The 17934-nt window shown below is 39.3% G+C and overlaps 1 protein-coding gene across 1 annotated transcript in view; it reads right to left on the reverse strand.

Moving 5' to 3' along the window:
• Nucleotides 1–17934, reverse strand: part of LOC137624849 (zinc finger protein 345-like) — a 94284-nt gene that overhangs the window by 26900 nt on the left and 49450 nt on the right. The window contains exons 6-11 of the mRNA XM_068355798.1: nt 17473–17650; nt 9312–9494; nt 5417–5625; nt 4831–5038; nt 1948–2092; nt 1634–1790 (exon numbers count right to left, since the gene is read on the reverse strand). Of these exons, the coding sequence (XP_068211899.1) occupies nt 1634–1790; nt 1948–2092; nt 4831–5038; nt 5417–5625; nt 9312–9494; nt 17473–17650 (1080 nt within the window). The remainder of the gene's footprint in view (nt 1–1633; nt 1791–1947; nt 2093–4830; nt 5039–5416; nt 5626–9311; nt 9495–17472; nt 17651–17934) is intronic.

Consider the following 17934-nt stretch of genomic DNA (forward strand, 5'->3'; position numbering starts at 1 on the left):
CAGCATCTAACATGAGTAAAATTCCCTTGATTTTCTCTCAAATATTGGGATCACCAACTCTAGCTCTCCAATAATACTTTGTTCCTACATATTCAAACATTTATCAACAAGAAATCTAGAGGACAGAACACAAAATATTACTCTTAGTGGATGTCAAATTGCTAATATTACCTTAGGGAAATTCATAAGGTCAATAGTTGGTATCCTCTCTACTACAAAATCTTGGTTTTTTATGTCTGTATATAACTTCTCTAATGAGGTAATAAAGAGTAAAAGGCGGACCACTGGTATGCAGATGATCTTTCAAAGAAAAGAAATTAAGACTGGTCAGATGGTATAACATTTGTTTTACCAATCAAGATCCACGAAAATAAAATATTCACGACTAGACTAGAACATTTCAATTATGCAGAATAATTCACTCCAAATCATGGGAATCAAATATCCACATTAGTGCCAGATTAAAGATTATAACAAAAAGGACTTGTCCAGAGGACAGTCCATTGAAAAGTCCGAAAATATGAACCTGGAAACAATGGAAATAGGGAAAATAGCCCACTGAGGAAAGGAAACAAGGAAATAAATAAACTAAAAGAGAAGTAATGAACAATTAATACAAAATATTTTAAGAACAGTGACAACATTAAAATAGACCTTTCATATATAAACTATAATAGAACAGTGACAACATTAAAATAGACCTTTCATATATATACTATAATAACTTCAAAAAAAAAAAAAAGAGAAGATAAATAAGATGGAATAGTGAGGCCAAGTGTACCCTCAAGCAAGAGGACTAACCCAAGACAGCGGAAGACCATGGTACAGAACCTATGGCACTACCCACGACTAATGACCATCGGTTTGATTTAGGAGTGCCCTTCTCCTAGAATAATGCACTACGCATACATCAAACAAATAAAGGGATTGGATTATCTAAATGGAAGACAGCCTGTGAATAGTGTTTTACAAACGCCCTTGTTAGATATACGACACCAACAAGGTGCTCGCGCGAGGGTTGTAACCTCTGCATTCCATGCTTTTAATTTTCTCTGGTATATTTGGAAGATTTATATCAGAAAAAGTACAAAGAAAGACTTTTTCGCCGGCCGTCACAGGTCGACCCAGAAAAGAACATTTAAAACATTGGCAATGAGCACACATCAAATGAGGATCCAATCTCAACAAAATTAGCCTGTTCACTTCACAATCTGCACAAACTCTTGATAAATAAACCCTAATTTCTATCGTAACATAAGAGAGAACTGGAAAAAAGGGCCTAAGCTTTGTAGCCCCATGCTGTAAATAGACCACTGGAAAAGCAATGCCATTTACAGTACATCTGACCCACAATGAAGAATGAGAAGCCAAGATGGCGACAGCTTAGGATAGCTTTGCTTACAAAAGCATTCCATCTGCCATCATGTTTTTTTAGTGGGAACAACAAAGGGTTTTACATACAGTAAAACTTTATAACATTTCTTAATCAATTTTTATTATGGTCAAGTTTTTCATAGAGACTAAATAGCGCGTGACTTTAATATGGTTACAAAGCATATACAGTACCACAAATTGAGTTTATTAGTGAACAGTACATTCTACAAAATGTGAAAAATATAAGACCCACACTTACTTTACATGCTGTTTAAGATCCCAGGCCCCTGCATATGTTTTAGAGCAATATGAACATCTGTAACGTCTATCTCCTCTGTGGCGACTCATGTGTTCATCTAGTTTTGACTTGCTAACAAACCCTCGTACGCACACCTGGCACTGGAAAGGACGCTCTCCTAATAGCAAATCACAGAGGAGAGTTGTTAATTATTATGACAGAAACAAGACGTTTCAGCAGTAAAAACAAACTTAGAATACTGTAAACAATTTATGATCTTTTATAATAAAACCGTTTACATTACAGCAAAGAAATGTGTCTTTATAAGATATTACCTGTGTGTATCCTCTCATGATATTTCAACTTTTCTTTACGCTTGAATTTCTTTTTGCAAAACGAGCATTCAAATCTCTTGATATCATTATGAACTTCCATATGTGCCATTAGAGAATTCTGTGTCATAAATTTGTTGCCACATATCTGAAAAACAGAAACTTTCATGTCAATTTGATTCATCTTACTGGGTTAAAAATAAAAAAATGAAATTTTGCATGCTTGATTGAAAAACTGTGGTTCCCTCAGTTTCAGTAACTTAATAAGACATCTTTTCAATTGTTATGATTTTTTTCTTTTCAACAGCATTGCAGTCTGCCAGTAACTGTGCTATTCTCATTTACAGAGAGGATATGGATTTTCATAAGTAAAGCTCTCTATGTCTTATTTGAAAAATGTACATATGAGCATTCGTAAATGTACTAAATCCAGGGACGTCCCAGGTTTGGCTCCTAGCTACATCTGCTCATCATCAGGCATTAAAAGTAACTGATGGATGAGGATTTCATAGCTGTATTTATATGGATTGGGTAGATCTTATTACGGGCATTAAAATCCGACTGTGAATGCCCTATAGGCAGTAGTAGTAGCTGTGCCCGAGGGTGCGCTCTGGCCTAGTACAAGGCCAGGTGAGCAGATCATGAGTGAATCATCTGTTAAGAGAATCCTGGGTAGAGGGATCTGTTTGCCGATTGGTCATGGCTCCTACCAGGAGTGGCTCTGTTCCAGCCAAGCTGGTGCTCCACCCATCAGTGTTGTCGTCGTCGGTTTCCTCTTTACCTTCACCCTCGGAGCATTCCCAACCAAAATAAATATGATGCCCGGAATGAGAACTACCTATGAAGCCCTTATCCATCAATAACTTCAAGTCTAACAATGAGTAGATGTACCTACCAGCTTGAAATGCGTTGAAACTTGAACCTCATTACCAGCTTACAAGAAAATTATTGTCAAACCCTGGAGCATCCCTGGCACTAATGTTTATGTATATATACTTTTGAAGTAAAGGAGGTAGTGCATTTACTCATGAATATCCATATCCTCTCTGAAAATGAGAAGAATGCAGTTACTGGCAGATTGAAGAACTGTTGAAAAGAAGAAAATCACAACAGAAAAAGTGTCTTATAAAATCAACGCCACTGGGACATCTATAATAGATTTTTTATTTCTATACTTAGCTGATGTTTATATTGTTTTACCAGCTGGATTTGTAATCATTTTTGCACATGGAAAGCTGTGTTAAATAACCATTGTGAGGAGAACAATGTCTGACTTTTCATCTGCGTGAGTATCCAGAACAAGTATTGAAATAGCAAAATTCTTAAAAAAATATATTTTTCAAAAACCCTCAAGTTCACTTTTGACATAGCTTAGCCAATCATCTAAAAGAATTTAGGGTGTTGGTCACCCATTGAAAACATTCCTGCAATCTGTTGGAAGGGGGCTCGAGACCCACTTAAGCTTGACAGTTTCTAGTAGTGTATGCAAGCTCACCTCGTGAACTAGGAAAAGGGGGGGGGGGGGTTAAGAGACTATTGGTTTACCTGCTGAGTCATCAGCAACTATTGCCTTGCAATTCTTGGTCCTAGCTAGATGCAGAGGGGGCTTGGGTACTGATCACATGTGTACAGTACATGGTCAGTTTTTAGGGCAGTTTTATCCCTTGTCTCTGCCATTCATGAATGAAGTGAATTCTTAAAGATCGCAAGTGAATATTATTCTATGGCAGAATCACTATACAGTATTCAATACTCCACAGTTTCAGGTTCAGAGTTGGTAGGTAGGCTAACAATTATCCAGATACTTGGAAAATGGTCATAGGGTTCAAGCAAGCACTTACCCACGCTAGTTCAAATTAAAGTCCAACAAAGACACAAAGATGCTGAACTTTAGATGACTTTACCACAAGATTACAGCAGTTGCAGTAAACTGATACTGGCAGTCAACGATTGGAAAATACACAGTAACTGGTTAGGACAGTAAATGACTGCAAATAAGAGTAAACAATTTATGAATGACACTCAGAATTGCTTTCTTGAGCTCGTGACTCCAAATGACTTCCTAATGTGCCGCTTGAACTTCTAACATATTTTTCTGTTTAAATTTTATAATTGCTTACATAAAAAAATTATACAATCAGAATAAATTTAATGAAATTAAATCGTCAAAAATAAGCAATTATAAATAAAATAAAAATTTCTCTTTCTTCTTTAACATTTTCATAATTTGTATTTCTAACTAAAACTATAAATTATCTCCAATGAGTGACTTTTAACATAGCAGGTTGGAACCTTATATTAAGTTATTGGTTTTGAAAAATTTAAGATTTTTTTTTCACCAAAAACAACCAGGAATTACAATGTAAGTGGGAAATATTTAACTGTTTAAAGTAAGGGAATAGCTGATTAAGACTTCAAGATCAGTGAGAGCTCCTTGGATTGAGATAATCATGGGAGAAGCAAGACTATGGTAGTTTCAAATTCTTACTGATGAACCCTCCATTTAGATGCATATGGATAACATTGTGGAAGTTTTACAATTGGGGTTCATCCATGATGAATGTGGCAGACACAAAAAATGATCAGCAGATTAATATTCATAAGCAGAGAGAATTTTGTAGAACAAATACAGGTTAAAACTTAAAACAAAGATTATTAAGAAAAAAAAATTACGATAGTAAAATTGGCACTCGACAATGAAAAAATTATGCACAAATTTATAACAAATGAACAGTCAAAAATTAAAAATTTGGGGCAGGTGAAACACAAGAGCTATCCTTATTGAAGTTCGCACCTACTTAATTTGACATTTGGTTTCTCTACAAAACTGCTCAATAACATTACACCAAAGTTGCCAAAAACTAATTCATAAAACAAAAATATTACCTGACATAAAAACTTCTTGTCTAATCCATGCATTCGTAGTTTGTGGTTGGTTAAATAGATCCTGCGAATGAATTTTTTTGGGCACAATTCACACTTAAATGGCCCTACAGCACTGCTTGATTCATGCCAGTTAATGGCATGTTTTTGTAAAGATGATCTCCTCTGGAATGATTTGCCACATTCTTCACACTCAAAACACTTTTCATTTCTGAAACATCGATAATTTATAAGGTCTACATATATCATGTAAATCTAAGCATAAAATCAAACGGGAAACCATACAGTTTAATTTCTTCCCTACATAATTTCTAAGCCAAGAAATTTACTAATTCTATAATTTTACTGAAGGATAAGTAATTACTAAGCCTAATAGTGAGAACCACTGAGATTACAACAGTACAGTAGATCAGATATCTTGAATGTTTATTAAATACAAAAATAGATATTCCATGAACTGGCAAACCTTTAAATAAAAATAACACGCAATGGGAATAACGATCCAATAAACTGACGAAACTGTTTAAAAAAAAAAAAAAAACACATTCTTATAAAAATGATAAAATTCATCAATGTATCAAATCCTTACTTGTGCATTTTCTTTTTGTGATAGTTGAGTTCCTTTTGAGAAGAAAACAACACTGAGCAAACATTACACGGATATGGTCCAGGTGAGCATCTTGGTAGATGATAGGTAATTCTCTTAAAGGTACGGTATTCTATGCCGCATACTTCGCAGACAAATTTACGTAGTTTGTGAAGCTTCAGAACATTTGTAATTAAGATGCGATTTGACAGCTGTTGGAAAAAATCATACAGCCTTAGTACACTAAAGTAAAATAAGGTTGAAAAGTAATTATATTACAAGAAGTAGTAGTATTATAAAATAGTTTAAACAGAATATTGGGTCACTCTACTAGACTTTTATAGTGCTTACCAAATATATTTTTAAATGTAGAAAAAAAATTGAGCAATGTCAAGTTAGAGAAGTTAACAGCCATACAAAAATCATGATTAACCACTGGACAAACTGTGAAAATTTCTAATTTGCTTAGAAAACATAATGTGTATATCAAATATATTGAAATAACAATCACGTTTTGGAAACAACAAAATTTTAATAATAAAATTATTTATATATTCACCTCATGTTCACATTGCTTCTCTCTAATAGCTGTTTAACGTCAACGTCTACCCTAAAACTAAATAGTGGAGTATTGAAATTATATGGCACTGTATGGCAATATTACGCATGGCCTCGCTGTCTGTATCTATTTTGTCCTTCAGTTCTAAAGTCAAAACTAATTCAATACTGTAGTCTCTTGACATCACTAGTCACCTTATATAAGGTATGGAAATATTTAATTTTGTAATTAACATTCCTTTTATGTCTATAAATCTCCCCTGATGTTCTCACAAGAAAGAACAGCAAGGCCAGAAGATGACATCCCTATAAAAATATTAATGAGTTTCTAAATAACTAAATCACAGACTGCAACACGGGTAGAAGAACTATGTTTCAACACGGTGGCAAGAGAAAGTTAAGACAAGCAATATGGCATGGATAACTAAAGCAATGACATCGGATTGGTTTTACCAGTGCCTCATCCCCAAAGCTAAGCTTTATCTTGCTGAATAATGCCTTGATTTAAAAGTGCTTCTCCTAATGGACAGTGCTCGAAGCCATGGAGCCAACCAGTCATTTGAGCATGTACAGGCTGAATTCTTACCATTAAACAAGGCATTGCTAATCCAGCCCATGGATTAAGACTGTGTTATTTGTGCTAAAGGTGCTCCATATGCAAAACTCCCTGCAACACCTAGTAAAGGATATGAACCCTGAAGACAACTTTTAGCAAGAAGTACTAGCATGAGTACACCATTGTAAGGTGTCTGCAAAATATTCAGAAAGCCATATAGGAGATGAACAAAACACTTGATGTTACAGGAAGAAATTGTGGCCAGAGGCGGTCAACGACTATAATGAATTATGTCCTAACAAAATCCACCACTCAGCAGTAGATGAGGCACTGAAGCGGGTAAAACTTCTAGGAATAGACAGGATCACCGACATAACTAGCGACAACATAATTGACCTTATTGAACCCCACTCAGATCCATTAATAAATTAATATTTCACATAGATGAATCAGTGAGTGAAGACAAAGAAGAGTAAGAGGATATGAGGAGAAGAGGAAGAAGTCAGATTGTCACTAGAACACCTCTCAACTCTAGCAAAAACGACTATAAAACTTCAGAGAATGGTAATTATTGGGACCCACAAATGATTTGAGTGTTGCAGTTCGGAAATGCAATCAACAGAGCTATTGGAGTTTATATAAAAATCCTCATCCATAAGAAAGGGGAGCGTCATCAACTGCCAATCACCAAGTTCCTAATCCACAAGAAAAAGAAGAAAAGGGTGCTCTGTCAGCAGAAATAAAATTTACTAAGCTGGACAATGATGGAGACTGCATTACCTGACTACATGCCTGCTAAAGTGGTGCTTTCATAAGAGCAGTAACATTTACTTCATCATCGTCATCATCTACATTGTTCATTACTTGCACAGGTAATCATCATTAATCAAATTCTAATAGGTATCTTTGATGGCGAGAGCTTTCGATTTTTATTTTATTACTAATACATAAAGATGTGTCAACAGTAAAACTTTTGATTTAAAAAAGTATTCGAGTGTAGAAGGGGTTTATAAAATTCTAAATTTATAGATAAAACAAAAAAGTATAGTTTTGATTTTAAAAAGTATTCGAGTGTAGAAGGGGTTTATAAAATTTCAAATTTATAGATAAAACAAAAAAGTATAAAGAAAAAAAATTTACCGTACAGTACTGTATTTACTTTGTAGTTTTTCACCTCTCAAAGGAGTGGGGAGTTGGAACATAACACCAGCTTTGTGTGAGGGATAACTGTACTAGATTTCTAAACTCTAACATGGCTGACAAGAAACTGATAGGGTCATTTCAATATAAATTACACTTTAGTTAAAACTGAACTGTACTATATATCATAACCAAATGAATAAATATATTTACTAAATTTCTTTAATGGATCCTTGACCAAGGAATAGGATAGCTAGCAGCTAAAAATTGAAAGACACAAGTGATGTAGAAGGGTCAGAATATACAAATATAAAGATGAATAAAAATAATCAAAGATACTGCAATGATCAAGGCAGTACAGTAATTCTAAGAATATCTTAATAATGAGTATCTATATACACTGGAGAACGTTGATAGAGGGACCTTTGATGTTTTAGGAGCCTTCCAGATAATGAAAGATGGAAAAGTTCCAAAAATGTGGGATATGAAAAAAAAAAAACCAGGCCAAATCATCTGATGAGGGGTTGGCTCTCAAATGGCTAAGCTGATGAGTTACTCCCACATTACAAAATTTACAGTGGAAACTGGCAGTGGAAATTTAAAGTAAACAATGATATAAGTCTCTGCCCTGAGATTTTTGTTATTTATCTTCATTGGATAAAAGGTACATCAAGGAGCTGCTATATGTAAATGATCTCAGGTTCACAGCATATTTCAAGGAAGGTGTGGGAATGTTGAAAGGGTGGATGAGGGAAATGTAGAGTAAATTTAAAAGGACTAAAGCTTATGGTTACAGGGAAAGCAAAAGAATATAATCAGGAAAAGAGCCCAGGGACTACAGTGTGCTACATGTAAAAAAATATTTCAAATAAAGTGCTCAGGATTACATAACATCCTTGATGTGAAAGACACACAAGCAGAGAACTAAGTTGTGGTAGAACAAAAAGCACTGAGGAGATAGAATAATTCTGTTACCTTGTGGTCACACAAGACTGTGAAAATGGGATTAAGTGGAAGTACGAAAAATATCAGCAGCAGTCAATTGAAATAAGTACTTCATTATTATTCCAGAGCTTCACACCAGAAGCAAGCTGCTGACAAGCATATTTTGAGCCAACAGTTTTGATAACCGATTCATCTCTTTTTGTTCTTCCCAGGTCATTTCAAAAGAGAAGTTCCAAATTCCTTCAGTTAATAGTAAAAAACTTTCTTTAGAAAGGTTAATATCAATTGACTTGTCAGCAGGAGTAACACATTGAATAGCTACCTGACAAGGCCTCTCTTAGGAAAGAATAATTACTTTTATTTACTCTGCATAGTGGACTGGCTTTACCTGATCCACAGGAGGAGGAATAAGCCTATGCAAAATATGTGGAACCACCAACAACTCCATGAACAGGAACTACAGGAGGCTCCAATAAAACCTGATGAAATATTTGTATCATACAAGATGGCAGCTTTGTTTATATTATTACTCCATTTACCAGCAGCTCTTTCCAGAGGGAACAAAGAGCTTTTACTCAAGTCGTGGTAAAGATTTTTATTTCATTTTAGTCAATTCTTTCCATTTTTCATCAAAGAATGAATAGCACCTAAATTCCAGGAAGTTTCATTGAAATAATAACATAAAAAGGATCATCATACCGTGGATGTATTGTTTTCATCATCAGTTGGCAAACGACAAGTGTGCGTGTTGAATCTCTGTAGAGACTGACAAGCGAGGTTACAAGTCTTACAACAGTACAGAGGAAGTGTGTTATTACTAAGCAACTCATTATTTCCCACATCCGTAACTGAGGATTCTGGTCCATCTTCATCATGATGCACCTGCAAAACACTGACATAAATGACATGGAATAAACACAATCCCTATAAAATAAACAACCTCATTTTTGTTTAACATAGAATTATATACAATAAACTGCTTCCAAAAATGGAGTTACATATATTTATGATTGCACAAACAAAAATTTTTGGTTAGGAAATGCTAACACTTCCTCTTGATATTGTCAAAATTCACTCTAGTACAAAAGAAGCCATTACTTATGTCTACAACTGCTACTTTATAATTGGTTATACATGTTAATGCCTCACTTTATTTCCTTCTATCAGCTTATATTCATGGAATACAGCAGAAAGAATCTAGAAAAATCTGCTGCTCTGAAAACTTCTGGAGTTTACCTCTGAATTTACTACATTTTCTTTGCAAAGGCCAATTAAACTAAGAAACTTAATGACATTTTCTGGTCTAAATACTGTATTGGGGCTTAAAAACAGAGGATTAGATTTAAGGATTTAAGCTATTTAACCCAACACTGGGGCCTGGGAGGCCAATCAGCACCCAAGTGAGACTAGGGTAAAACTCTAGAATTACACTAAGAAGTAAAATTTAGAAGAGGTTGGACAGTGAGATGGAAGAAAGGAAACAGAAATGTAGGTGAAGGACAGGGAAATAAAAAAAAAAGTGCAACTAGAGGCTAAAGGAATATGCAATGACCCTAAAGTAATGCCTACACTGCACTGTGTGAGGTGCATTGATAGCACTACATCCCCTAAGGAGATTAACCTTGGAGAAAACGACGACATTTCCACTCAAATGAAATAACTGTATTTCATGAAAAGACAAAGGAAGATGCAAAGTTCTTCCATTCAAGGGAAGCAGCATTAACTGAATGATTTAAAATGAGGCTTATCAATTCCAAAAAAATACTTATGAGAAGGAGTAGCAGAAATAATTCAAATTTTCTTCATATGCCCTGATTATTGCCCCGAAGTATTATTTTTTGGCAATAATTTTCTCTATGACTTATTGAGGAATAGAAGTCTATGACTCCCCTGTGGATTTATATAAAGATTCACATGTCATACATGAACCAACAACATAATGTACCAATTTTCTAACAGTACTCGAGGACTAAACACTGGTAAAAATGATATTTTAATTATAAAATAAATTTTTTAATATACTTACCCGGTGAATATATAATAGCTGCAACTCTGCGGGACAGACAACACTCAAAAAACTCGCGAGCGATCGCTATGCAGGTTGCGGGTGTGCCCACCAGCGCCAACTGTCGGCCAGATACCACTCTTGTATGTAAACAAAACCTTCAATTCTTCTCGTCCCGCTGCGTCTCTATTGGGGAGGAAGGGAGGGTCATTTAATTTATATATTCACCGGGTAAGTATATTCAAAAATTTATTTTATAATTAAAATATCATTTTTAAATATTAAACTTAGCCGGTGAATATATAATAGCTGATTCACACCCAAGGAGGTGGGTAGAGACCAGAGTTAATATGTTTACAGCGTATAAGCTAAGTTTTTTCATTTTGACAGTTATCAATATAACAAAACCAAAATAAATAGGTACCTGGTAAGGAAGCTGACTTAGACGATTACTCTGCCTTGTAAGTCTGTCTTCCTCACGGAGCCCAGCGATCCTCTTAGGATGCCGACAGACTCCCAGGAGCTGAAGTATCAAGGGCTGCAACCCATACAACAGGACCTCATCAAACCCCTAATCTGGGCGCTCTCAAGAAATGACTTTGACCACCCGCCAAATCAACCAGGATGCGAAAGGCTTCTTAGCCTTCCGAACAACCCATAAAAACAATATTAAAAACATTTCAAGAGACAGATTAAAAGGATATGGAATTAGGGAAGTGTAGTGGTTGAGCCCTCACCCACTATTGCACTCGCTGCTACGAATGGACCCAGTGTGTAGCAGTCCTCGTAAAGAGTCTGGACATCTTTCAAGTAAAATGACGCGAACACTGACTTGCTTCTCCAAAAGGTCGCGTCCATGATACTTTGCAGAGATCTATTTTGCTTAAATGCCACGGAAGTTGCTATAGCTCTAATCTCGTGCGTCTTAACCTTAAGCAAAGATCGGTCTTCCTCACTCAAGTGTGAATGAGCTTCTCGTATTAACAATCTGATAAAATATGACAAAGCATTCTTTGACATAGGTAAGGATGGTTTCTTAACCGAACACCATAACGCTTCAGATTTACCTCTTAAAGGCTTAATACGAGCTAAATAGAACTTAAGAGCTCTAACGGGGCATAAAACTCTCTCTAACTCGTTGCCTACGATCTTTGATAAGCTAGGAATATCAAAAGATTTAGGCCAAGGACGAGAAGGCAGTTCATTCTTGGCTAGGAAACCAAGTTGAAGAGAACAAGAGGCTTTTTCTGTCGAAAAACCGATGTTCTTGCTGAAGGCATGAAGCTCACTGACTCTTTTAGCTGAGGCCAAGCACACCAGGAAAAGAGTCTTAAGAGTGAGATCCTTCAGGGAGGCTGAATGTAAAGGCTCAAACCTGTCTGACATGAGGAATCTTGGGACCACGTCTAAATTCCATCCAGGTGTAGCCAAACGACGTTCCTTAGAGGTCTCAAAAGACTTTAAGGAGATCTTGTAGATCTTTATTGTTGGAAAGATCTAAGCCTCTATGCCGGAAGACCGAAGCCAACATGCTCCTGTAGCCCTTGATCGTGGGAGCTGAAAGGGAGCGAACTCTTCTCAGGTATAAGAGAAAATCAGCGATTTGGGCTACAGAGGTACTGGACGAGGATACAGATACTGACTTGCACCAGTCTCGGAAGATTTCCCACTTCGATTGGTAAACTCTAATGGTAGAAGCTCTCCTCGCTCTTGCAATCGCACTGGCTGCCTCCTTCGAAAAGCCTCTAGCTCTCGAGAGTCTTTCGATAGTCTGAAGGCAGTCAGACGAAGAGCGTGGAGGCTTTGGTGTACCTTCTTTACGTGTGGCTGACGTAATAGGTCTACTCTTAGAGGAAGACTTCTTGGAAAGTCTACCAGCCATCGAAGTACCTCGGTGAACCATTCTCTCGCGGGCCAGAGGGGAGCAACTAACGTCAACCTTGTCCCTTCGTGAGAGGCGAATTTCTGCAGTACCTTGTTGACAATCTTGAATGGTGGGAATGCGTATAGGTCTAGGTGAGACCAATCTAGGAGAAAGGCATCTATATGTATTGCTGCTGGGTCTGGGACTGGAGAGCAATAGATTGGAAGCCTCTTGGTCATCGAGGTTGCAAAGAGGTCTATGGTGGGTTGACCCCAAGTCGCCCAAAGCCTCTTGCACACATCCTTGTGGAGGGTCCATTCGGTCGGAATTACCTGACCTTTCCGACTGAGACAATCTGCTAGAACGTTCAAGTCGCCCTGGATAAACCTCGTTACTAGGGAGATGCCTCGATCTCTTGACCAGATGAGCAGGTCCCTTGCGATCTCGTACAGTGTCAGGGAGTGGGTACCTCCTTGTTTGGAAATGTACGCCAAGGCTGTGGTGTTGTCCTAGTTGACCTCCACCACTTTGTCTCGAAGGAGACTCTCGAAGCTTATCAAGGCCAGGTGAACTGCCAAAAGCTCCTTGCCGTTGATATGCATGCTCCTCTGACTTGAGGTCCACAGACCTGAGCATTCCCGACCGTCCAGTGTCGCACCCCAACCCAAATCCGATGCGTCTGAGAAGAGAACGTGGTTTGGTTTCTGAACTGCTAGGGGAAGTCCCTCTCGTAGACTGATATTGTCTTTCCACCAATTCAGGCAAGTCTTTACTGTTTCGGAAATCGGGATCGAGACCGCCTCTAGCGCCTTGTCCTTTTTCCAGTGAAAAGCTAGATGGAATTGTAGAGGTCGGAGGTGTAGCCTTCCTAGCGAGACAAACTGCTCCAGGGATGATAGAGTTCCTACTAGACTCATCCAATTCCTGACTGAGCAACGTTCTCTCTTCAACATCTTTTGGATTACGAGCAGGGCTTGATCTATTCTGGGGGCCGACGGAAAAGCCCGAAAAACTGGACTGCGAATCTCCATCCCTAAATACAGAATAGTTTGGGATGGGATCAGCTGGGACTTTTCCAAGTTGACCAGAAGTCCCAATTCCTTGGTCAGATCTAAAGTCCAATTGAGATCCTTCAGACAGCGATGACTGGACGAGGCTCCGAGAAGCCAGTCGTCCAAATAAAGGGAGGCTCGGATACCCGATAAATGGAGGAATTTTGCCACATTCCTCATAAGCCTCGTAAACACGAGAGGAGCAGGACTTAGGCCAAAGCACAGGGCCCGAAACTGGTACACCACATTGTCGAACACAAATCTCAGAAAAGATTGGGAATCTGAGTGAATGGGGATGTGGAAGTAAGCATCTCTTAGGTCTAGAGAGACCATCCAGTCTCCCTTTCTGACCGCTGCTAAGACTGACTTCGTGGTCTCCATGGTGAACTTTGTCTTTGTGACAAAGACATTCAGAGCACTGACGTCTAGCACCGGTCTCCAACCTCCTGTCTTCTTCGGTACTAGGAAGAGACGGTTGTAAAACCCCGGTGATTGAAGGTCCGAGACTTTGACCACCGCTCCCTTCTCTAGCAAAAGAGACACTTCTAGTTTCAGGGTTTGTCTCTTTGCTTCCTCTCGGTACCTGGGAGAGAGATCGATGGGGGACGTCGCTAGAGGAGGTTTGCGTACAAATGGGATTTTGTACCCCTCTCTGAGCAACCTCACAGACTGTTGATCTGCGCCTCTCTTCTCCCAGGCTTGCCAGAAGTTCTTGAGTCTGGCACCTACTGCTGTCTGAAGTTGCGGGCAGTCAGACTCTGCCTCGCGAGGACTTGGCTCCTTTCCACTTTCCTCTCTTCCCTTCGGCACGAGTACTTGCCCTGCTGGGGGCTCTGCCACGAAAGGGCGGAATAAACCTGGACGCTGGAGTGTCTATCCTAGGTCTAGCAGACAAGGCAGACGAAGGGGTCCCTTTGCGAGCCGAGGACGCAACCAAGTCATGGGTGTCCTTCTGCACTAGAGACAACGCTATTTCCTTAACTAAAAGTTCAGGAAACAGGAACTTAGACAAAGGGGCAAAGAGTAGCTCAGATCGTTGACAGGGCGTCACTTCTGCTGACAGAAAAGAGCACAGAGACTCTCGTTTCTTTAGGACTCCTGACGTAAACGAGGCGGAGAGCTCGTTGGATCCATCGCGGATGGCCTTATCCATGCAGGACATAATGAGTAAGGAGACATCTCTATCGGCTGATGAGATTTTCCTACTCAAGGCTCCCAAACACCAGTCAAGGAAGTTAAAAACTTCAAAAGCCCTAAAGATGCCCTTAAGTAGATGGTCCAGGTCTGAGGATGACCAACTAATCTTCGAGCGTCTCATGGCTAGGCGGCGGGGAGAGTCTACAAGACTTGAGAAGTCGCCCTGGGCAGAGGCAGGAACTCCCAAGCCGAGAACTTTTCCCGTGGCATACCAGACGCTCGATCTAGACGAGAGTTTAGTTGGGGGGAAGGCAAAGGCCGTCTTCCCTAAACTCCTCTTGGTTTCCAACCAATCGCCTAACAGCCGTAAAGCTCTCTTGGATGAGCGAGAGAGAACGAGTTTTGTAAAGGCTGGCATGGCAGCAGGTACGCCTAAAACAAACTCAGACGGCGGCGAACGAGGAGCCACAGAGACAAAGTGTTCAGGGAACAACTCTTTAAAAATGAGCATGACTTTTTTAAAGTCCATAGACGGCGGAACTGCTCTAGGCTCATCAATATCTGAAGGATGATCCTCAGGCTGAGGGTCAGCAACGTCCTCATCCGAAAGTTCCTCATCTGATAACTGATGAGAAACAAGCAAAGGGGTAGGCAATGCTTGACACGCAGCGTCCGCCCGCACTGGTGCATAAGTGGCGGAGCAGGACGCAGCGTCCTGAAACTGCTGAACAGTCTGGGAACTGTCAACAACAACAACAGGTGCGTGAGGACGCACAGCGTCCACCCGAGACTGCTTAGACCGCCTGGGTTGTGCAGTCAAAACAACTCTAGGTTGCGGAGGTTGACGCACCGCGTCAAAACAAGTCAACTCTGATGGTTGGCGAATGTCCTGAACGTCACCAGGCGTATCAGTGAGTTGCTTAACGTCCACATGCGGCTGAAAATCCACACGAGACCGCATCGGGTGTGGTACAACCCCAACTGGTTGACGTGAGCTGGCTACACCAACGTCAACAGGACGCACAACAGAACGCTTGGGTGGCTGACGGCCAGTATCTCCATGAGATAAACGGCTAGGTTCAACGGAAACCTTCTCTGCGTTGTAATCTTCCATAAGGGACGCAAGCTTAGACTGCATGTCCTGCAGTATAACCCATTTAGGGTCTACGGTAACGGGTGCGGAAACAGACGGGGTTAGCGTCTGAGACGGCACAACTTTGCCTTGCTTAGGCGGCGAGCAGTCATCCGATGACAGCAACGGGTCCGAACTGTCCCAATGACTACATCCGGGACGTTGGACCTGTCCTGAAGGGACCGACTTGCGTTTCAAAAGCCTAGAAACCTTGCTCCATGGTTTCTTGCGTGAAACGCCTTCGGAAGACGAGGTAAAAATGGGCTCTCTCGTCTTATGGTAGGGGCGATCTTGACGAGATACGCCTGATACCATAGAGGGAACGTCTGTTCGCTGATCAAGGCCTCTCGAACCCATAAGTCGTACGACATTGCTTCTCCCCTGGGCTTGGGAGCTTGCAAGAGGTCCCGGACTAGGTGAACGACAGGCACGAACAGACGAACCCTCGGTCGCAACACTGTTCACAACACTTTGCGCACTAATCACTTTCCCACTTTCCGCCGTGGCACTGTGGCACTTAAGTTCCTTCACGTCAGCCATGAGTTGATTACGGTCACTTGCTAACGCTTCAACTCTCTCCCCCAAGGCATGAATAGCACGCAACATGTCTTGCATTGACGGTTCCTGAGTGCTAGAAGGGGGGTTAGGAACAACCACTACAGGGGAAGGATTAGGTTCAGGGGCATGTGGAGAGGAAAAATCTACGGACCTAGATGAACTTCTCCTTACCCTATCTCTCTCTAGTCTGCGTGTATACTTATCATATTCGATAAAATCGAATTCCGAAAGGCCCACGCATTCCTCACACCGATCTCCCAATTGACAGGTTTTACCCCGACAATTGGAACAAACAGTATGAGGGTCGAGAGAAGCCTTTGGAAGACACCTATTACAGTCCCTAGCATTACACTTTGAAATCTAGGTACTTGAGAAGGGTCAGCCATTTTGAATTAGTCAAAGAAAAATTCCAAAAACAATCCAAGTCATCAACAAATAATCCGATTCAATAAAGAGTTCAAGAGTTTATGTTGAGGAAAAACACCTGTACTGCGAAAGCTCAAACCAAAATAAAGTACTTCACCAAATATGATGGGAAAACTCCAGGTTCTACAGCGAGTATAAGTACGTCTTGTCGTCAACGTCGACAGAGAAGAATTGAAGGTTTTGTTTACATACAAGAGTGGTATCTGGCCGACAGTTGGCGCTGGTGGGCACACCCGCAACCTGCATAGCGATCGCTCGCGAGTTTTTTGAGTATGTTGTCTGTCGAGCCGCAGAGTTGCAGCTATTATATATTCACCGGCTAAGTTTAATATTTAAAAATTATGAATTGCCATATTACAAATATTTATCTCACAAACTTGCGAGAGTGCTGAGGTTTATTACTAAAGATACTCCTTTTCAAAGGAAATATAAGCAAGTTACAAATTTTCATCTGTATGCTATGTACATGGTTTCAAGAGACTCATTCCTGTTTATAACATAATATAATTTAAATTTTTCAATTTTGTTTTAGTGATCCCAAGTAAATAAAAACACTGTACAGACTATATGAACATTTAGTTTACACACAATCTTTTCTACAATAAAAAAAAATATTGTAAATAATTTTTTATTTTTGTTAGAGAATTCTAGATGATAATCAACAATAACATATTAGAACACCTCACCTTTGTGTAATGAATAGACAGATGCTTCCATTTTGAAAATACTCTCCCACACTTGTCACAGATGTGTTTCTTTGATGCATTCTCAGAATTTTTGCTTTCAGGAGGGACTGATGTTGCTGCGCATGATGTGCCTTGTAATTCTGCAAGTTGATGTCTCTTCGATACTGTTTCTGCAATGCTGAAACATAAAGTGATGATAAAGTAAAAATTTCAAATAAAATCTAGATACAATAAACTTATTATTAATTTCCTTTTATATAAAAAAGAAAGGGACTGAAATGCAGAAACTCAACTCAACTATAGCTATTTTTTCAATTATTTTTTTCATACAAAGAAAGAAATAACATCAAATAACAATAATAGGAAACTTAGAGAAATGTATTTGCGATAAAACATAATGTCTTGCTATTCACTGTTCATGTGTTATTCTACATCTACACAACCACATTTAAACATTAAAAT

This window comes from Palaemon carinicauda, chromosome 31, assembly GCF_036898095.1.
Source record: "Palaemon carinicauda isolate YSFRI2023 chromosome 31, ASM3689809v2, whole genome shotgun sequence".
NCBI classification, from domain to species: Eukaryota; Metazoa; Arthropoda; class Malacostraca; order Decapoda; family Palaemonidae; genus Palaemon; species Palaemon carinicauda.